Here is a 21,459-nt window from a genome sequence, read left to right on the forward strand (position 1 = left end):
AAACCCTGTTGACACATATCTGGATGATGCAGTCCCCTCCTGAATAGTACTTATATGGTCAAAATAATTCTTACTATGCACATACCTTTCTCATTAAACACACTTTATCTCAACCCCTTCCTCCTCTGAGCTTTTTCAAATTCAGCTTATTTGCCTGCTTGTTGCCCCGCCCACTTGCTGTCAACTTGATTTATGAGAGGACGTGATTGGTCCATACTATAACGCTATCCAATAAAAGACGGCTGTTGATTAAAGGGGAGGATTCAACATGGCCGGTGCCCGCCTCGCTTTGGACCGCACCCGAGTGGGCAACGTACTCAACTAAAGTTGCGCGAGCCAGTTAGCTGCAAGTGGAAGAGGGAGGGCTGAAGGGAGAGGCGTTCAAAAAAGATTGGAAAAAAGCAAAGTAAGAGGGAGGAAAGGACTGCTTGTAGAGTAGCTTCAACTCCCGGCGAAACTGCAGCAGTCGACTGGAAAAAAATAAAAGTTTTGACTCACGTCGACGCCGACTGAGCCACCATTACGAAGGCGTCCCTGCACCGTTTAAGCAGGTAAACATTTAATACTTTATCACTTTTCGCTACGGTGCTCCTCCATAATTCTTTCAAATTGTCCGGCGATGACTCTAGCATACGAACCAGGAAGCCTTGCATGCTAGTTCAATACGCTGCTTGGAGTGGCACCTCGTGGAACAGATGGCTTTGTTTTGTTTTTAAATAACGATATAAGTAAACTCACAAACTCGCTGATATGAATTTTAATTGAATATTTTTAAGTATTCATGTTATACATCGATACAAATGAGTCAAGTTTTGCAACCGCGTTATGGCAGCTGGCCCGAGCTAAAAGCCACAAGGGCAGAGGCAGGAAGTGATTCGCTTGAATGAGGCCGGCCGGCTCAGACTTTCAGCCCTACTGGGATGGAAATAAAACAGAAGGTGTATTTCGACTGCGGGCATATCTTCTTGGTCGGATATATTATTAAGAGCTCTATTATTTCGCGGTTGAACTTCGGTGGCCTGCGTGGTCAGTAACGTGTATGGCTGGCTGGCGGAATGACGTCACCACTCTACCGGACGACCAGCCCTACCTCACCCAAGCACGTCACCTTATTGTCCGACGGTGCACTCCCTTTTTTTTGTCTAATTATCTCTCTTTAGTACGCTTAATGTTTTCCTAGGAACATCAACCACTGATAGAGCACACTTTGATTTATTTGGCTCTAGGTTAATTAATCTGATTGATCTAGTTCATATAGATTCTCCTCATGCCAACTGCACAGATAACATTTTGTGGATCCTAATGATTGTTGCACGTCGATATTTTTGATTACATATGTGTTGATTTGCCAGTTTTTCAGCATTAATTTTTATTTTAAGTATCGGTGACTGGTACCGGCAACATTCACGAGTACCCAATACCATTAAAATGAACTTTTGGCAAGTTCAGTGCTTCAGTGTGGCACAAGTTCAAAGGAGTTGAATGCACTATGGGTGTGTAGGCAGTTACTTTTAAAATGATCATGCAAATTATCTCCAGTAAAAACCAGTTTGGCTTGTGATTTTCACAGTTGACAACAGTCAAGCTGTAGGTGTTCTTTTGCAAAGAATTTAATTTTAACATAGGAAACCATTTTGTCAATTTTGCATTGACATTATTGGGTCGCCCAATAGACTATTTTGGGGTACTGGACCAGCTGCATATTTTTATTTGAGGGCATAGAAGCCACCTTGATTTCAGTTGATATCAGCCTACATTATTTTTTAAAATCAACGTGAGAGCCCTATAATAAAGCCATTTTGATTCATTTTGTTATATGGCAAGTGAGGTTAAGTCATTGTGATAGCTGGCTTTTACAAATGTGTTTGTATAACTCTCCTAATATATTGTGCAGTGTGTTTGTTGGAAGCAAGCACTTTTGGGGCTTTTAATGGTGTTGTAAAATGAGCCCCCTTTTGAGATTTTTGCACTCCCTCTGGGCGAAGTACAATTTAAACCCAGACATGCAGGAATTTTTTTTTTTTTGTATTGTCCCAATGACTGTTTGTGTTTACGGTGACTTTTTTTAGTCTGAGCTAGATTATTTCCTTGTTTGTCGTAAGTAAGTGTGACATTTGCCGAGACCCAATGGCAGTTGCTCAAAGTTGACTCAAGGTTGCTCTTTGTAGTTTGTGGTGAGAATAAACCGATGATGCTCCACTCGCTGACAAGAGTTGCTAGCTAAACTTTGTTCTTCAAAGGAAACGTGATTTATTTTTGTTGAAAGAACAGAAAGAAATTCCAGGTCTCCTAAATTTGACGTGAAGATCATCTTAGGTTGCACAGTGGCACGTTTTCTCGAAGTTTCCGCATTTTTGCATTTCTTTGTCTTGGTTCTTTCTCTTTTGTTTCCTTCACCCTTGGCTTCCTTCCTCTGTTTTTTTTTTTTTTTCTCAGATTGTTTTTGCCTCTAGGTCAGCCCAGTCTTTCCTTTATACTCCCCCACACAATGCACACCTGTGTGGTTCAAAAAGCGACTAACAATACGAGGAAATGTTTGCCCTGATTAAAGCCACGCTGATGAGTCTTCTTGGCAGCAAAGATGGACTTCATATCAGTTCTTTAAATTTGTGTTTGGATTTCAAACGATCGCCTTTATAAAATATCCTGGGAATCACTGTCCCATCACTCGTGGGGTATTTTTAGAACAGGCCCGTGGGCGACTTGTATTTGGTCTTTGACTAGATTTTGCACAAACTTTGCCACAATCTTCTAAAAATACGAGGTCATTGGTAGGAAGGAAGCACAATTGCACTACAGGACATGTTGGGAAATCTATTTGACTTTTGTATCTACTGAGCACCTGGCATGCCGCCATATTCCGAAGTGGTTAATACTTTTGGAGATTATGCAACGCTCCCAGCGCTGACGCCGAGCTTTCGAACGCATGCTTCATCATGAGACGTGTTTCTGACTCCATTGGATGTGACATGTCAGCTGAATGAGGTCTGAGCACTTTGTTAAACGAGCCTATGGTTTGGACGATAATGAAACAGTCGTCCGTTTGCCAGATAAAGTCTGTAGGTGGTAAGGCTAAAGTCCAAATGATAAAGCGGTCGGATAATAAATAAACCGGAGCAAAGAAGTGCCATGTTGGGTTGCTGATGGCTTGTAAATGACATCCTTATGAGACCAACGCCCTTTTATCAGCTGCCCATCCATTTATCAGAGAAGGCGTTGACGATCAAAGAGCGCCATTTTCTGTCGACCAATCAGGGAAGTAGAAAATGTGCCAAAAGTTAGCTAGCCGCAATTAATTTTAACACCCTGTGAAATAGAAGGAAAAAAAAAAAATGCAGCGTCAAGTGCTGCTTTGGTGGAAACTGAACTTGATGATTACCGTTCAAGTGCTCTTGGTTTTGAGGGGAATGTGGAAAGTCGTTTGGGATGTCGAGCTGTTAAGCGGCAAAGTCATTTTCCAGAAAGGTCTTCATTTGACTTCTCTTTGTGTGTGCCCAAGCAAATGCCAGCGAAGCCACTAAATCTCCATGCCGTGAATTTCCACCCTGTTTTTATTTCGATTCTCACTTTCAGAGTGCCAAGGAGAGCAGACTGCATAATGTGCAAACGTGAACCACAAATCAAAAATCTCCATCCTTGTACTAAGTTCATTTTGTTTTTCCTTATTTAATCACTTCACTGGTTTCTTTTATATCAAACAAATTGTTTTAGGTTATTCACCTGACATGTTTCGGCGGTTTCTTCCGCCTTCATCAGAGTGTCACAGATGTGATAGTGACGCATCTTTATCAGCTGATGGATGAAGGCGTGGCTCACCTGTCAGATTTGACAGGTGAGCCACGCCCTCTGCTGTCCATTCACCTCTCCAGAATGCTGTTCCAGGTTGTAGAGAGCATATAGGCTCCCTCATCCCTGTTGATGGTTCTCGGGCCCCGCTTGCGGATCTCAATGGCCTCCCAAATGGTGTATGTTTGTATGGTTGACAAAGTCAACCCGGAAAACAAATGCAATTCCATATACGAAATTCCATGCAAATCATGCAATAAATCATACATTGGAGAGACAGGGAGGAACTTCATCACAAGAAAAATAGAACACAAGAAGGAGTGTGAGAAGGAGACGGCAACAAGACAAACAAGAGCAATAAAACTACAAGCAGAACAGGAGCACTACAAGTCAGCCATAACCGATCACTGTAAAAGAGAAAACCACATCATGAACTGGGAAAAGGCCAGAGTCATCCGCACTGAAGAAAATAAACATCAGCGTTGGATCAGGGAGGCCATTGAGATCCGCAAGCGGGGCCCGAGAACCATCAACAGGGATGAGGGAGCCTATATGCTCTCTACAACCTGGAACAGCATTCTGGAGAGGTGAATGGACAGCAGAGGGCGTGGCTCACCTGTCAAATCTGACAGGTGAGCCACGCCTTCATCCATCAGCTGATAAAGATGCGTCACTATCACATCTGTGACACTCTGATGAAGGCGGAAGAAACCGCCGAAACATGTCAGGTGAATAACCTAAAACAATTTGTTTGATATAAAAGAAACCAGTGAAGTGACAAAAATCTCCATCGTCGTATGAGAAGAAAGCTTTGACTCATTGATCGGATGATGTAAGCTTCTGGAAACACAGCAGTATTTATTTATTGACACGCATGTCAATCCATGCGTATCAATCCACCACCATAAAGCCCCTGAGGAAGAACAGGATGAGTTTTCACAAATATGACTGTACATGGTCATTCCGTGTTCGAACGCGTCACTGACGACCCCCCCTCGGTTATTACAGTAAGTCAGGAAGTCAGTGAGGCGGAAAGGAATGAGTCTGATGGGGGGGATGTATGGGCTCCCTTTACGGAACCCGCGTTGACCCGCTTTCCCAGTGGAGCAATTGAGAGCTATTTAAATTCCAGGAGCAATTTTCTTTGCATTTGTTCGTCTTATTTCACAAAGTGCAAACTTTGTTTATTGCTCTTGTAAATACTGTTCAGTCGGTAAATGCGGTAAGCTTTTCTCACTTCCTCCTGGTAGTTTACCATTTGTTTCATGATCGTATTGTAGCCTACTAACTGTCAAACTATAAACCTTCCCTATTTTTTCTTACCAGATGTCGGTGAGTTATTTTTATTAAATGCCATGTCGACAATATTTAAATAATAGTTTCCTGGAGCATCCTTTAGAGCAGAACAACAGGAAAGCTGCTGTCTTAGCCGACAATTACGTCTGGGTGGGTTTCATGATAGTTTTGGTCGGAGGTAAGGTCCACATCGACGGTACTTTATTCCTCTTTTCGATGTAGAGCAGCCCTGGTCAAATTAACTGTGGCTATTTTTGTATTAAGGCGCTCTCTTGAGATGTCGTTTGAAATGTGCCACCGTATTTTCTGTGTCAAGCGTGTGCAGTCAACAGAATTATTCTTAGAGCCATGCAGAGAAAGAAAAAAAATAAACATTGCTGCAATACAACCAGATTTGCAACCTTTTTTTTTTTTAAAAAGCTAAAGATTGAGTGAAAAGTAAGCAAGGTCATTTTCTACATAGCATCTTTTGCACAATATTATTTGGCTTTCAGGCTCCAATCAGCTTAAGTGCAGCAGATGTTAGCCAGATAAATATTTATATCCACGTATTGATTTCGGCTTAATGTACAGTATGTTTGGCGTATTTAAATCCTTGTAAAGCTTAAGCAATGGCGGACTTTAGATAAGTGACTTTTTGTCGAAGACGGAGAGGCAGGGAGGAGGCATAGTGGATAAAGTAGACATTTGTGGAATTTGTCTCTCCCTGATTGAGAGGGTGAGTATGGTAGGAATGCGACCCTGAAAAGACTGGATAAACAGCGGAGGGTGGATGGGGGGGGTTGGAAGTTGTTGGTCTTATGGGGAAGCAGACAGACGTGTGTCCTAAGACCTAGAAAAAGGGCTACGGAGCCATCGGATAGCGACGGCATCACCAATTTCCCCTCTAGTTTCACAGGATGTAGGCGTCCAACAAGAGTTGGGACTTGGAGACGCTTTGGACAATGATGGATTTCAGCTGCAGCCTGGGGAACTTGATGGGAGGATTGGGGGAGGGAGGGAGGGAGGTAGGGGTCATGAGAAGAATGATGCTCTCTCTGCTTTCTTTCTCACAGATCCGCGTTAATGTGGTGGAACGGGTACAAGACTGTTAAATGACCTATTTTGAGGGTCAAGGGTCTGTCAGCTTTTTTGAATACAGATGACGGTTTATTTTTATTGGCTCGTCGCTGGAGATGATCATTAACCAACTGGCCGAGCGACATTAAGCTCGTAACAAATCTGAACGCGCTTGAGGGCGAAAGTGTTTCGGCATAAAGTGGATCTGCAAAAGTCACGGTGTCATGAAATGACTTGTGACGCTGGAAACGCTCTTCCTCTTTTCAACCGCCTTTTTTCTTTTCATAAAATGGCGATGGACTGCAATCTCTCTTCACGCTTTCATAATGTTGAACATGAAGGATTTGGCAACAGTTTGTTTCCCATTGGAGCCTTTTGCAATCTACTCTTGGCCCAACAGCTGGCCCAAAGTATTGTTTGACGTAATTACAACTATAATTTTTAGTATTTTTATTTATTTTTTTTTTTTTGCAAGAGTCCTCCAGTGTCATATTCCACGTTTTGCATGTGAGCATAATCATGCAAACCTTTCTGGCCATGCAACAACTCTGGTAGTGCTTGAAAAGAAGAGCTGAACTAGTAAAGTCTGGATCACCAAAACTTATTGTCAGGAGACTCTTTGTCCTAGTTGACTTATTGCTTGCTCTCAGCACACAGCCTTCTTCTCTCCTCTGTACTGGTAATACCCGTCGAGTCACTTTCTATTGGCGTTGAACCGCAGCATTCCCGGTCAACAGGTTGCTAGTTAGAAGCTTTTTAAATTGTAGGCTATATGAAATGTGGCGCAGCATGTGCATTAACACTGTGAGGGCTCACAAGACTCTATTTTTTTATTTTTATTTTTTTATTGGAATATATGGATAGGAGCAGGCATAAAGATTTATTTTATTTTTACATTTATTTTTTCTATTTACAATTATTTATATATATATATATATATATTTTTTTTTTTAATATATATGTTATATTTTTATATATATATATATTTAGCATGAGTATGAAATGGTAATTTTTTTATTTTTTGCTGACCTATTTCGAGGAGGCATTTTCTGTCGTGCATGATTGCTTGTGAAAGTAATAAAGCGAGCAATGACTCACGTAGCGAGACTTTAGATTTGGTGTCAGTCCTGTAAATGTTAGATTACAAAACTAATTCCACTTCCTCCCTCTCTGTTTTTTTTTTTTTTTTTTAACAGCTACCATGGCAGACCCAAACAAGTATCTGTATGGGGACCGGAACCTGATCAACAACCCACTGGCACAGGCTGACTGGGCCTCCAAAAAGCTCGTATGGGTTCCCTCAGAGCGCCTGGGCTTCGAGGCCGGCTCCTTGAAAGAGGAGCGGGACGACGAGTGCTTGATCGAGTTGGCCGACTCCGGTAAGAAGATCAGGGTGAACAAGGATGACATCCAGAAGATGAACCCACCCAAGTTTAGCAAAGTGGAAGACATGGCTGAGCTCACCTGCCTGAACGAAGCCTCCGTGCTGCACAACCTGAAGGAGCGATACTACTCTGGGCTCATTTATGTGAGTTTGAAACACTGTAGAATTTTCAAGAAACATCTTCCTGGGGGATTAGAAGTTGTTATACCATACATTTATTTTTTTAAATCTATTCACGGGCTCTGTCTGATGTTTCCTCCCCAGCCCTTGTGGGTGGGTGTTGACTCTGAACAGGAACTTTGATACGAGGGCATGGAATGCAAATGACATTCTAATTGATGTTCATTATTTGTGTTTATACCCCATGTCCTGCGCTCGGAATAATCTGGTTTGTATGACCGACCGGGGTCACTGCCTTCCTCGAGGCGCCTCCAGGCTCCGTAGGCACTCATGGGAGAGCTTGTGCTTCCCAGAGGGAAAGATGCCTGATACAGAATCTTGGAATGGCAGCGCAGGAATCAGGAAACCAAAAAAAAAAAACAACTGGAAGCGGAAACTTGGATAGAAAAGAAAATTAAAGTGGGCACTGGAGCTTTTGTGGTTTTCAAAGTGTGTATTTGATGTTGGACTTGAATCAAAAAATGATCTGCAATCTGATTTCGAGAATCGACTTTGGTTTCCTAGTTTACAATGCAGTCCAATTCAAAACTTGGCCTTCATTTTAAACTCCTCGCTGGGTGGGGTCGACATTGCATAATATAGGAGAGGAGTCAACCCGAGTAGAATTGATGAGAAAGCCTCCACCCTTTCCTGAAGCCAGACCGAATCTTTCAGTAACTTGTCCAGAAAATAAAATAAATGTGTAATAATAATCAATACCCCCCACCCCAGTACAGCTGAATTGCTCAATAAATACAGATGTTTTCAATAAATTATTTTCTCGGTGACAGCCAACTTTGAATCCCCTTTTGAACCCGTCGTTCCTTTCTGTTCCGCAGACATACTCTGGGCTCTTCTGCGTCGTCATTAATCCCTACAAGAACCTGCCAATCTACTCTGAGGAGATAGTTGAAATGTACAAGGGAAAGAAGAAACACGAAATGCCGCCTCATATCTACGCCATTACTGACATATCTTACAGAAGCATGATGCAGGGTAGGTCACCAGCCCACACACACTTTTTGTACAGAATTAATTTCGTGTAACTTTTTTTGCAAATGACTCGCCATCCCTTTACATTTTTACATGCCATTTTATTTTGACCCACATCAGAAGAGCGTCGTTTTTACACAAGGCAGTTTGTAATTAGCTTTGTCAGCAGCAACTCCTTCCAGTCGCTGCAAGGCGGATGTTGATTTCCTGTTTTGTGGCGAGAGCGTTCCGGCGATACAAAGCAGCTGCACATGCGATAATTTAAGATAGTTAGTCTACTTATTTACGTCTGCCTGATCTTTTTACAGATCGGGAGGACCAGTCCATTCTCTGCACGTGAGTTGCAAATCATTCCCAGTCAAAATGATCCCCCCCAACACTATTTGATTGGTGATATTTATTTCTGTTCATATTTGTGTACTGTTTCTGTTTTGATTATCTTTTTGTGTTTTGGCTCTTAGAGGCGAGTCTGGCGCCGGTAAGACTGAGAACACCAAGAAGGTCATCCAATATTTGGCTCATGTGGCCTCCTCTCACAAGACCAAGAAAGATCAGGTAAGCCAACATACTTCTCCTGTCATCTTTCACATCAGCTGTTTTTTAAAAAAAAAAAAAAAATCCCCATTGTGCCCTGAACTCCTGACTGAAATCTTTAGCTCACATGGTGGTGTTTGCATTTGAGTGCGTGTGACTAAATGGATTATGTAACATCCGCGACTCCATTATTGTATTTTTGCCCTGAAGACAAAAAAAAAATAGCCACCACAAGAGGGAGACATGTTTTATAAACAACTGCGCTGATTTAGAGACGCTCGTTGAGACTTTCGATAAATATCGTAGCTCACATTGCTGACGCTTGCTTTTTCGGACTTTATTTGCATCTGGCACGAAAAAGCAACCGTTAAGAAATCCATCTGGCCACACCAGAAAGTTTTTGTAGCCGGCCGGGCTTTTGCGACACGCAACTGAATGTGGTTCAGGCAAAACCACATCAGTGTCCATCATTCCATTTTTGAGGTTGTCGTATTTCTCTCTTCCCATCAACAGAGCAGCTCGATCCTGTCACATGTGAGTTAACTCTCTCTCTCGCCCTTTTTATTCGTTCTTTCTCCCCACCTGCTTCTGTCATCGCCGTCCCTCCTTCCAACTTCCTCATCCCCCCGTCCTGCGGCTTCCCCTCATTGGAGCACATTGCTGTGGGAGTTGTTTTGTGTCACCGAAGGGTTACTTCATGAATCTGAAGGAAGTTTGTTGTCGGATTAGCGAAAGCTGTTCCTGTGAAAAAATTCAGCCAGACAATTGTAGGATAGGTGGGGAGAAGGAATCCTTATCAAGCACTTTGTGGCCTTCATGGGGGGAGTTGGTAGCCAAATTTTGCCTGGCTGAATTTTTTTCAGATTTCTGTGGCTACTTGGTGCGTGCTCTTGTCCGAATGTTTTTTTTTTGTCCAGGATCTGCTTTGCAGATTCCCCGTCCCTCAGCCAATGCATTTAATTACTAAGCAGCTTCTAACATGTTATGTAATTCTTAAAAAAAATATTTGTTTATATAACATAACTAGCAGATAAGGACATTTAAAAAATAAATAAATGAAAGCACGTTTTTAACAAGTTTAATTCTTAGCGTCACTCTTTGAATTCACTTAATATTTAATAAAAAAAAAAAAATGTTGGTGAGAATTTATTTTTCAATGTTCTAAACTACCAATCTGTGCAAAAAGATTTTTTCCCTCCTGGATCTTTCCGCTCTGGTGATGGCTGTTTGAGGTTCCCCTGGGTTTGGTGGTATCTTAAGCTGCCCAAGATCATTTTCAGGTGTGATAATAAAAGCAGCTTGTTAATAACAGGGTAAAATGTTTTTCTCACCAGGGCGAGCTGGAGAAGCAGCTTCTGCAGGCCAACCCTATCCTGGAGGCATTTGGAAATGCCAAGACAGTCAAAAATGACAACTCCTCCAGATTTGTAAGATATCAATTGGGTTTTATTTATTTTAAAATGTAGCCACTTATATTAATTGTCTTTTATTTGCAGGGAAAATTCATCAGGATTAACTTTGACGTCAACGGTTACATTGTTGGCGCAAATATTGAGACCTGTATCCTTATTTTCTTGCAATTAACATTTTCTTTGCCAAATGAGGTGCTATGTGTTTCTGCATCTGAAGCATTGCCCCTTGACAGACTGATTGTTAGATTTGCTGGAGAAGTCCCGTGCCATTCGTCAGGCCAAGGACGAACGCACCTTCCACATCTTTTACTACCTGCTCACAGGAGCTGGAGATAAATTGCGTGGTATGCTCAATACTATCAATCACTTTGAATCATTTGACAAAAATGCCTTCCTCTACTTCACTAATGAGCGCATTGATCTCCTTTCTCTAGCTGAGCTCCTACTTGAAAATTACAACAACTACCGTTTCCTTTCCAATGGGAATGTTACAATTCCGGGACAACAGGACAAAGATCTTTTTGCAGAGACTATGGATGCGATGAGGATTATGAGTATCCCAGAGGATGAGCAAATCGGTAAGGCCACTGTTAAACCATTTGAAATAAACCGGCTTTTGCTATTTCCTTTAATTAATTCATTTACCTTTTTTGTATGTAGGCATGCTGAAGGTCGTGGCTTCTGTGCTGCAGCTGGGCAACATGACCTTCAAGAAGGAGCGTCACACTGACCAGGCCTCCATGCCTGACAACACAGGTAGGTTCTTCCAGTCCCTCTCTGATAATAGAAACTAAATTATATCTTTAACGTGACTTTTTTTTCCCCCCAGCCGCTCAGAAGGTCTGCCACCTCATGGGGATGAATGTCACAGACTTAACCAGGGCCATCTTAATGCCCAGGATCAAGGTGGGTCGAGACTATGTCCAAAAGGCCCAGACCCAGGAGCAAGCTGAATTTGCTGTGGAGGCCTTGGCTAAAGCCACATATGAGAGGATGTTCCGCTGGTTGGTTATGAGGATCAACAAAGCCCTGGACAAAACTAAGAGACAAGGAGCCTCCTTTATTGGCATCCTGGATATTGCTGGCTTTGAGATCTTTGAGGTAAGCCGAAGTAAAGTATGCAAATACGACTATATCTGTTAAAAATAGTGGAACCGACTGGATACCATTCTTATCGTTGTGATTTTTCTTCCAGCTGAACTCCTTCGAGCAGTTGTGCATCAACTACACCAACGAGAAGCTGCAGCAGCTGTTCAACCACACCATGTTCATCCTGGAGCAGGAGGAGTACCAGCGGGAGGGCATCGAGTGGAGCTTCATCGACTTTGGCCTCGACCTGCAGCCTTGCATTGAACTCATTGAGAAGCCTGTGAGTTGGTGGGGGAGGGAGATTTTGTCTACATCCATTTTTTATTTTTGGTAAGGAGCATCACTTTCTCCCCATTGTGTGCAGGCCAGCCCTCCTGGTATTCTCGCTCTGCTGGATGAGGAGTGCTGGTTTCCCAAAGCTACCGACAAGAGCTTTGTTGAGAAAGTGCTCCAGGAGCAAGGAAACCACCCCAAGTTCTTTAAGCCAAAGAAACTGAAGGATGAAGCCGATTTCTGTATTATCCATTATGCAGGCAAGGTGAGCAGGCAGACATGTTGAGGATTTTCTCTTCTATAGTCATCAGTTGTACTTGTCTCATCACCGCTTAGTTTGTATTTTTTTTTTGCACGCACTATAAATGGCAACAAATGGATATCTTCTCTTACTCATCAGGTTGACTATAAAGCCGATGAGTGGCTGATGAAGAACATGGACCCTTTGAATGACAATGTTGCCTCGCTGCTCAACCAGTCGACAGACAAATTTGTTTGCGAACTGTGGAAGGACGGTAAGTCTGGAAATGCCCCAAAACAGACACTTAACACTTTTAGACACAACTTAGTCATTAATCTTTGATATCTGACCCTATCTAAGCATTTTAAATAGGCAACATAAAATTAGCCGACATACTGTTGTAAAAAATGTTAAGTTATGCTAAAGCTAAAAAGAGTGTTCCTATATTTTTCCATCTCTTTTTGATCATGTTGCTCAACTTTTAATGGGGCTAAAGTGCTGGGTGTGGACAGTGTTTAATAATTCAAGCTTGCCGTTCCTGTTTTCATTTCGCATTTCTTTCTCTTTACTGTCTGGTGTGTGTGTATGCACCTTTGTTTTTACCCTTTCTTCAAATGTGTTCCTTTAAAATTCCTCTGTTTGGCTCCATTTTGTACGTTACATTTGACCCAAACGTCTTTGCTGGCTCTCAGAGGTACAGAATTCTCAGAGAGCCTATTTTTATCAGCGTTTTCCTATCCTACACTCAGACTCAGGTGACAAGGTTTCTTTTTTTTTCATGTCTTCTCCTGTCTGGCGCGCAATCAAATGCTTTGTATGCTCCATCGGTTTTCCCCTCCAAATACCTGCTTTGGGCTACAACATCAGTGAAATGTTCAAGCTTTTTTTTCTGTGCTTTACTGCTTTTCAACTTTCCACTTGTTGCTCCATCATTGAACTCTCCCTTTCCCTCTCCCATGTAATAGTGTTGTGTGGGACTCCTGGTGGTGGTCATGGGTACTACAGAAAAGGGTATACGCTGCATGGGTTTGGTGTTATTATTTTTTTTCCCCCCCTTTGCTGGGTCATCACAACAATAAATTCCCACTGTAATGAGTCACTTTTCCAATGCATATGAACATCTACACATAGTTTTCACCCCAAACTACTGTGTGAATAGTTGCCATTCACCCACTGCACTGTTTTGCCCTCCATGTTGTTCTGTGGTTGTAATCTTTTTACACTTCACTGGATTGTACCCCCCCCCCTTTAGTTTTAATTTGCATCCCATCTATTGTGTGGTGTTATTGTTTGGCGTTTTCTGTCCTCTACTTTTTTCTGGGTGGTTGTCTCCCAAGAGAAAGTGGATGACCGATTTTGTCATGCATTTGGCGTGGATGAATTTTTTGAGTCATTTTTTTATGTCTTTGTGTGTTGCCCTCTCTTTAGTGGACCGCATAGTCGGACTGGATAAGGTTTCCGGCATGTCCGAGATGCCAGGTGCTTTTAAGACTCGCAAGGGCATGTTCCGCACCGTGGGCCAGCTCTACAAAGAGCAACTGTCCAAGCTCATGGCCACGCTGAGGAACACAAATCCAAACTTTGTTCGCTGCATCATCCCAAATCATGAGAAAAAGGTAAAAAAATAAATAAATAAGAAAAAAAGAAGGAAGGGGAGATGCAAGGTTGCTGAATATCCTCGTTTTATTTCACCAGGCAGGAAAACTGGATCCTCACCTGGTTCTGGACCAGCTAAGATGCAATGGTGTTCTGGAGGGGATCCGTATCTGCAGACAAGGCTTTCCCAACCGAATTGTCTTCCAGGAGTTCAGACAGAGGTACCTAAATGTTCTGCCGCCAATTCTCACTTTGAGTCTGTATACCCAATATTACCTGCTCTTCTCTCAGATATGAAATCCTCACTCCAAGCGCTATTCCCAAAGGCTTCATGGATGGAAAGCAGGCTTGTGTGCTTATGGTAAAAAAAAAAAATCTGTTCACGCTTCACTGTGAAGATTCACACACAAGACATGAATGTGTTTCCTTTTCCTGTCAGATCAAAAGTCTGGAGCTCGATCCTAATCTTTACCGTATTGGCCAAAGTAAAGTTTTCTTCAGAGCTGGAGTTCTTGCTCACCTGGAGGAGGAAAGGGACATGAAAATCACAGACATTATTATTAGTTTCCAGGCTTGGTGCAGAGGCCATTTGGCCCGCAGGTAAGACTCAGGGTTTAATTATTAGTGTTGCATCCAGAGGTGTACCAGTTATTAAAAAAAAAAAAAAAGATGTCTTTCTTTCCTCACTTATTTACCTTTTGTTTTCTTTTGCAGGGCTTTTGCAAGAAGACAACAGCAACTGACTGCGATGAAGGTGATCCAAAGGAATTGCGCTGCTTATCTCAAACTCAGAAACTGGCAGTGGTGGAGGCTTTTCACCAAGGTAACAATCTGTTGTCTTATTTCTTACCGATATTTTTGCATGCTTTGAGCTTTTTTTTTTTAAATACCAAAATACCTTCTCAGGTGAAGCCCCTACTTCAAGTAAGCAGACAGGAAGAGGAAATGCAGGCCAAGGATGACGAGTTGTCCAAAGTGAAGGAGAAACAGATCTATACACAGCAACAGCTCCGAGAGCTGGAAGACCAGCATCAGCAGGTAAAACAAAAAAAATCGAGTGGAGGAACGCACGAGAAAGCACTTTCCCGCAACGCTTAAATGCTGTGCTTACTTTTTTTTTTGTAGCTGAGTGCTGAGAAGATGGCCCTCCAAGAACAGCTACAGGCCGAAACGGAACTCTGTGCTGAGGCTGAAGAGATGAGAGCTCGCCTGGCTGCCAGAAAGCAGGAATTGGAGGACATCCTCCACGATCTGGAAGCCCGTGTGGAGGAGGAGGAAGAGCGTGCTTCTCAGCTCACGGCGGAAAAAAAGAAGATGCAGCAAAATATTTCTGTGAGTTTTGACACGTCCGCTTTTAAGAGGCTTGTGCGTCACTCCTAAATTCTTATCCATTTGGAAATAGGACTTGGAGCAACAACTGGATGAAGAGGAGGCAGCTAGACAGAAGCTACAACTGGAGAAAGTCACCACGGAGGCCAAATTGAAGAAGTTTGAGGAGGAAATCATGGTTCTAGATGATCAGAATGCCAAACTTAACAAGGTTTGGATAGACACAAAGTCAAATGTATATCAAATAATACCATACAATTAAAAAAACAAAACTGTTTGTGAATTCAGGAGAAGAAATTGATGGAGGAAAGAATATCCGAGTTCACCACCAACCTCGCCGAAGAGGAGGAGAAATCAAAGAGCCTGCAAAAACTGAAGACCAAACACGAAGCCATGATCACAGACCTTGAGGGTAGGATGGCAGTTTAGCTTTCCAGTACATTCTGCAGTTCTTCTCGTCAAACTCATTGTTTTGATTTTTCTCTCAGACCGACTGCGCAGGGAGGAGAAGCAGCGCCAGGAGGTGGAAAAGAACCGACGCAAACTTGAGGGTGACGTCACCGACGTACACGACCAAATCGCCGAGCTGCAGGCCCAGATTGCTGAGCTTCGTGCCCAGTTAGCCAAAAAGGAGGAAGAGCTCCAGGCTGCGCTAGCCAGGTGTCCATTTATGACACAGCTCATCATTTTTTAATACTCGGACTGCTAATTGTTCAGCGGTAACTCAGACCATTGGCATTTTTAGGATCGAGGAGGAAGCGGCACAGAAGAATATGGCTCAGAAGAAGATCAGAGAGATGGATGCTCAGTTATCTGAACTCCAGGACGATTTGGAGATGGAGCGACAGTCCCGCGTCAAAGCTGAGAAACAACGACGGGACCTCGGAGAAGAACTCGAGGCTCTCAAGACGGAGCTGGAGGACACGCTGGACTCCACCGCCGCACAGCAGGAACTCAGGTAGAGCTCATCGTCCTGACTATTGTAGAACTTCACTTTAATTTTGCGCTCTCTGCCCAGGTCCAAACGTGAGACAGAAGTGGCCCAGCTGAAGAGGGCTCTGGAAGATGAGGCCAGAGTCCATGAGCAGCAGATGGTTGACATGAGACAGAAGCATAGTCAATCTTTTGATGAATTAAATGAGCAGCTGGAGCAGGCAAAACGGGTATTGACATATTTCTTCTAATTCACACCTCTTTTTTTTTTTTTTTTTGGTATGACAATACCAACAAATCAAACTCTTCATCCTGCAGAACAAAGTGTCAATGGAGAAGGCCAAGCAAGCTCTGGAATCTGAGAGGAACGAGCTTACCATCGAGCTGCAAAGCTTGATGCAGGGAAAAGGAGATTCCGAGCATCGTAGGAAGAAAGCCGAATCGCAGGTTCAGGAGTTGCAGCTCAAGTTTTCGGAGAGTGAGCGCCAACGGATGGAGCTCAGTGAGAAATTCACAAAGATGCAGGTATACTTGACACATATTTCTAACCCACATGGTCCATCAAGTCAAACAATATGGCTGAAACTGTGATAATTTGATATATTAAAAAAAAAAAATACTCGTTTGTGACCTTCCACAGGTAGAACTGGAAAATGCCAACGCCATGCTGAACGACGTGGAATCAAAGTCGATCAAGGCAACCAAAGACCGCTCGACACTCGAGTCTCAGTTCCAGGATGTCCAGGTATGCTCCCAATCCTATAATACATTGAAGTACATGCAGCTTGTGGTCCTACTGGAGATACATTCATTTTGTTTCCAACAGGAAGTGCTTCAGGAAGAGACCCGGCAAAAACTGTCAATGGGCACACGTCTTCGCCAGCTGGAGGATGAGCAGAATAGTTTAAGAGAACAGCTGGAGGAGGAGGAAGAAGCCAAAAAAAATGTGGAAAAGCAACTTCTAATGGCTCAAGCTCAGGTACACAAAAACACAATGACAGTGTGAGCATATTAGCAGTTTGATGTTCGACCGGCTTGTTAATAAAAATGCAATATTGCCTTCCTTCTTGCTATTAGATTTTGGAATTCAAGAAGAAGCTCGAGCAGGATTCTACTTGTTTGGAGAGTGCTGAAGAAGTGAAGAAGAGGGTGCAAAGAGACCTTGAATCGACATGCCAGCGCCTGGAGGAGAAATGCTCAGCCTACGACAAATTGGAAAAAACCAAGACGCGCATCCAACAGGAGTTGGACGACTTGCTGGTTGATCAGGACCACCTCCGACAAATTGTCTCCAACCTGGAGAAGAAGCAAAAGAAGTTTGACCAGGTGAGCTTGCATTTGGAATGTTTGGATTATTTTGGTAATTGTGCTTCAGGAATGACCGGCGGCGGCCTTGTTGCTGTCTTCTCTGTCCAGATGCTGGCAGAAGAAAAGAACATCTCTGCCCGCTATGCAGAGGAGCGAGATCGAGCTGAAGCTGAGGCCCGTGAGAAAGACACTCGTGCGTTGGCTTTGGCACGTGAGCTCGAAACTTTCATGGAGCTGAAGGATGATCTGGACCGCAACAACAAAATGCTCCGGGCTGAAATGGAAGATCTGGTCTCATCTAAGGATGATGTTGGGAAGAGTGTATGTTCATTTCAGAGATGTTTTGTTTCCCTTTTTTTTTTTTTCTTTCTTTTTCTAAACTTTGTGTCCTCATCACAAATCTTACATTTTCTGCAGGTTCACGAGTTGGAGAAATCTAAACGGTCAATGGACCAGCAGTTGGAGGAGATGAAGACTCAGCTTGAGGAGCTGGAGGATGAGCTGCAGGCTACTGAGGACGCTAAGCTGCGTCTGGAAGTCAATATGCAGGCCATGAAGGCTCAGTACGAGCGAGACCTGGCGGGACGTGACGAGATGGGTGAAGAGAAGAAGAGGTCTTTGATCAAGCAGGTGAAAAGCCTCCAAAGAAAGCCCAGTTTTTGTTTTTTTTAATGTTTATAATTGAATAGATGAAATAAAATGCATGCCAATTTTAAATTGAAATCTGTGGATGTCTATGCGTCAGGTCCGTGAGATGGAAATGGAGCTGGAAGATGAGCGGAAGCAGCGCTCAGCTGCTGTGGCTTCACGCAAGAAACTGGAGCTGGACCTGAAGGAGCTGGAAGCGGGCATTGACATGGCCAACAAGAACAGAGAGGAAGCTCTCAAACAGCTGAAGAAACTCCAAGTAAGTCACCGTTGATAGCCCTCAAAATGCTCATCTCGTCATTTGTTTGTTTTTAAACTTGGTTTTGTATGCTCCTTAGGCCCAGATGAAAGAACTTATCAGGGAACTGGATGACACCCGTCTGTCCAGAGAAGATATACTTGCGCAGAGCAAGGAGACTGAGAAGAAGTTGAAGAGCATGGAAGCCGAGATGCTCCAGATGCAGGAGGTCGTTATTCACACCGCCTCACCATTTTTTAGGCTTTCATTTTGAAAGTCACGAAACCTGAATACAATCTTGACGTTTCAGGAGGTGGCCGCTGCCGAGCGTGTGAAGAGACAGGCTCAGCAGGAGAGGGACGAGCTGCAAGATGAGATCAATAACCAGGCCACCAAGAAGTACGACCTTTCTCAAATGGCATGTTCATCCTTCCATCTTGACATCCCATGACCCCACCCTCCTCCTCTTTTTTTTAACCAACCACAGTGCTCAAGCCGCAGAGGAGAGAAGACGTCTGGAGGCTCGTATCGCTCAGTTGGAGGAAGAGGTGGAGGAGGAGCAGTGTAATACGGAGCTGATCAATGACAGGATGAAGAAAGCAATGCTTCAGGTCTGTGATTTTGGTCCTCCAAGTGGGTGATGATCTCACTGACAAACTTGGATTCCCTCCCTCCCTTTCTACAGACTGAGCAGATGACTGTGGAGCTGGCAGCGGAGCGCAGTGCCGCCCAGCGTGTCGAAGGCGCCCGTTCCCAAATGGAGCGTCAGAACAAGGACCTGAAACTCAAACTGCAGGAGCTGGAGGGAACCGTCAAGTCCAAATACAAAGCCAATATGACCGCCTTGGAGGCTAAGATCGCTCAGCTGGAGGAGCAGCTCGACTTTGAGACCAGGTGAAAGCATCAGCGAGCGGTCGAGAGAGATCCTGGAGCTTCACGTCGCCAGTCTGAACGGTGTTCTTGTTTCACCCAGGGAGCGGCAAAGTGCCTCCAAACTTGTGAGACGCACCGAGAAGAAACTGAAGGAGGTTGTGCTCCAGGTGGACGATGAGAGACGCAACGCTGAGCAGTACAAAGACCAGGTCGGATTTTTCTTCATTATTATTTAATTTGACCTCTGTGAGATTTTCCCAATCTTTGTTTGAATGCTCATTTTTGTCTTCCAGGCGGACAAATTGAACTCTCGCTTGAAGCAGCTGAAGCGTCAGCTGGAGGAAGCCGAGGAAGAGGCTCAGAGGGCAAACGCCAACCGAAGGAAACTGCAGCGGGAGCTGGAGGATGCCACTGAATCGGCAGAGTCCATGAACCGCGAGGTGTCCAGCCTCAAGAGCAAGTTGAGGTGAGGAGAGAAACTATAATTGGATCACAGTCACATTTGACATACTTTTTTTTTAGTTACTGGTATAAACTCTAAATTGTTGGACTGACTTGTTTTCCTCCGTTCTAGACGCGGCGACCTCCCGTTCACCATGCGCCGCATCGTGACCCGCACCGGCGTGGAAAGTGATGATGAGCCCGAGCCCAAGAGCGAAACCCCCGAGCCCAAACCTGAATAAATCCCTAGCGACGCTTAATTGGTCATCCACCAAACCGTTACCAGACAACTCCAAATTCACGTGAACGCGACGTCAGTGTATTTACAAGCGACACGCAAAGACCAAGTCATCTTCTGTGACTGGCTGCTCATTTTGACCGTGACAATCTATGCACACAGTTAAGACGGTAAACCCGGACAATCGCCACGGCAACCGACTCGGGGCCGCCCCCCCCCCTCCTTTTTTTTTTTGACAAATAGTTCTTTCTCTGCGGAAAAATGAATAAAGGACATATTTTTATAATGAGACATTCAAACTATAAAAACCCTAATGTAGGATCTATTTTTCTAATTGAAGAAATGAGCAAACAGAGAAGTATAATTACTGGAAGGGGACCAAAGTAATATCTCAATCTATAGATTTGTATTTTATGCTGAAGTTTGTACTATGATTAAGAATGGAAGTACATGTTTGTGGCTCTTGCTTGCGCTTTTGCCTTACAATGAAGGTTTATATGCTCAAATGTATTGCACCAATTTAACTATCAACATGTGACTATGCTTTTGAGTTTAATCATTTGATGTATACACATTTCATGAAGTTAAAAAGGGGATGACACCATTCCAAACGACAGGTAGTGAAGGATTGTGACTGTGCTAAAATTCTCTAATTTTGCACTGAGGTAACGAAACGCTTAGCCAATCCGTAAGCAACCACTGCATCCGTGTTTCTTTGAGACAAACTCGGATGCTTTAAAAATATTGGAGACAACCGAGTACATGCAAAGAACATCAACACACGCTGTGACCGTAAATGCAGCCCCCCGCCCTCCCCCCTGGATGTTTATTGATCTTTTGTGTTGTTACTGTTGTCTTCATTCTTTTTCAGGGTAAAGTTCAAATGGAGTTGTGGGGTTGGTTATTCCTAAGGGCACACACACACTGTATTCTCAGGGCACAGCTTATTGATTGAGTGAGGGAGGAGTGGGTTAGCATAGTCACAAAGGTTGAACAAGTCATCCTAATGGGATAGAAGGACATAATTGATCACTGTAGCCTGTGTATACTTTACTCAAAATGGCAGATTCAGCATAAATAGTAATATTTGTAGCACAAAAACCCTCTTTTTTTTGCAGAATGCAACCATAAAGCAGCCCTCACATGCTGTGCTCAAGGGTGGCTTTGGCTCGCTCACACTGCTGGGAAGTGAGAGGAATGTGTTATACTAAAATCACTGCTCAAATTAATTACCTGTACGCACTTAAAAACAAATTAAAGCCAAAAGGAAGTATAAAAAAAAAGCATCTCATTTATGTAATGTTTATCTGCACCTCAAGAATTGAAGCAATGTTGTGACTGTGGTATTACAAATAAAGAGGCTTTACAAGGAATTCAATTTTTTTTGTTTTTAATAACTACTGCACACCACTGGAGAAGCCTTCGACGTTGTCAACATGTAAAACAGGTTGTGTTGAAATCTAATTTGAATGTTAAACCAAATTGAGTGTTTGTATTTATTTTATTTAAACGCTTCATGTAAACAAATGCAGGTCCAAAGTGACGTGTGCAATCGGAGAGCCAATTAAAAAGCACCTTCCTACAAAAGGGCGTGGCTTTCTTGCGACAGCCAATCACACCTTGCGTCGA

The 21,459-nt window shown here is 43.3% G+C and overlaps 1 protein-coding gene across 2 annotated transcripts; it reads left to right on the top strand.

The window, feature by feature from the left end:
• Positions 1-297: 297 nt before the first annotated feature.
• LOC148384393 (myosin-9-like) lies at positions 298-20,897 on the top strand. Of its 2 annotated transcripts, XM_088356980.1 has the most exons (41): positions 298-551; positions 7,338-7,669; positions 8,524-8,680; positions 8,986-9,013; positions 9,139-9,232; positions 9,725-9,745; positions 10,546-10,638; positions 10,708-10,771; positions 10,869-10,967; positions 11,058-11,201; positions 11,284-11,379; positions 11,453-11,724; positions 11,819-11,992; positions 12,077-12,250; positions 12,386-12,500; positions 13,655-13,842; positions 13,922-14,043; positions 14,114-14,183; positions 14,262-14,422; positions 14,537-14,645; positions 14,729-14,860; positions 14,948-15,154; positions 15,225-15,362; positions 15,440-15,563; positions 15,640-15,811; positions 15,897-16,109; positions 16,170-16,314; positions 16,403-16,609; positions 16,725-16,829; positions 16,911-17,063; positions 17,162-17,410; positions 17,501-17,713; positions 17,810-18,022; positions 18,138-18,299; positions 18,379-18,507; positions 18,589-18,677; positions 18,766-18,889; positions 18,964-19,172; positions 19,252-19,360; positions 19,445-19,617; positions 19,726-20,897. In XM_088356980.1, exons 2-41 carry the CDS (start codon positions 7,343-7,345, stop codon positions 19,832-19,834), a joined length of 5,883 nt encoding a protein of 1,960 aa, XP_088213106.1. In that variant the 5' UTR covers positions 298-551; positions 7,338-7,342; the 3' UTR covers positions 19,835-20,897. The 2 variants fall into 2 exon arrangements, with proteins under 2 accessions (XP_088213106.1, XP_088213107.1); XM_088356981.1 differs by lacking the exon at positions 9,725-9,745.
• Positions 20,898-21,459: the final 562 nt, after the last annotated feature.

The sequence above is a fragment of the Syngnathus floridae genome, chromosome 17 (assembly GCF_059516105.1).
Source record: "Syngnathus floridae isolate MCC-2025c chromosome 17, RoL_Sflo_1.0, whole genome shotgun sequence".
NCBI lineage: Eukaryota > Metazoa > Chordata > Actinopteri > Syngnathiformes > Syngnathidae > Syngnathus > Syngnathus floridae.

Bases quoted from the DNA above. Each gene is read 5' to 3' on its own strand.
- LOC148384393 (XM_088356980.1), top strand. From the start codon at position 7,343: ATGGCAGACCCAAACAAGTATCTGTATGGGGACCGGAACCTGATCAAC. The intron at 11,202-11,283 runs GTAAGGCCACTG...TTTTGTATGTAG, and splicing joins CCCAGAGGATGAGCAAATCG to GCATGCTGAAGGTCGTGGCT. The intron at 19,173-19,251 runs GTGAAAGCATCA...TGTTTCACCCAG, and splicing joins CAGCTCGACTTTGAGACCAG to GGAGCGGCAAAGTGCCTCCA.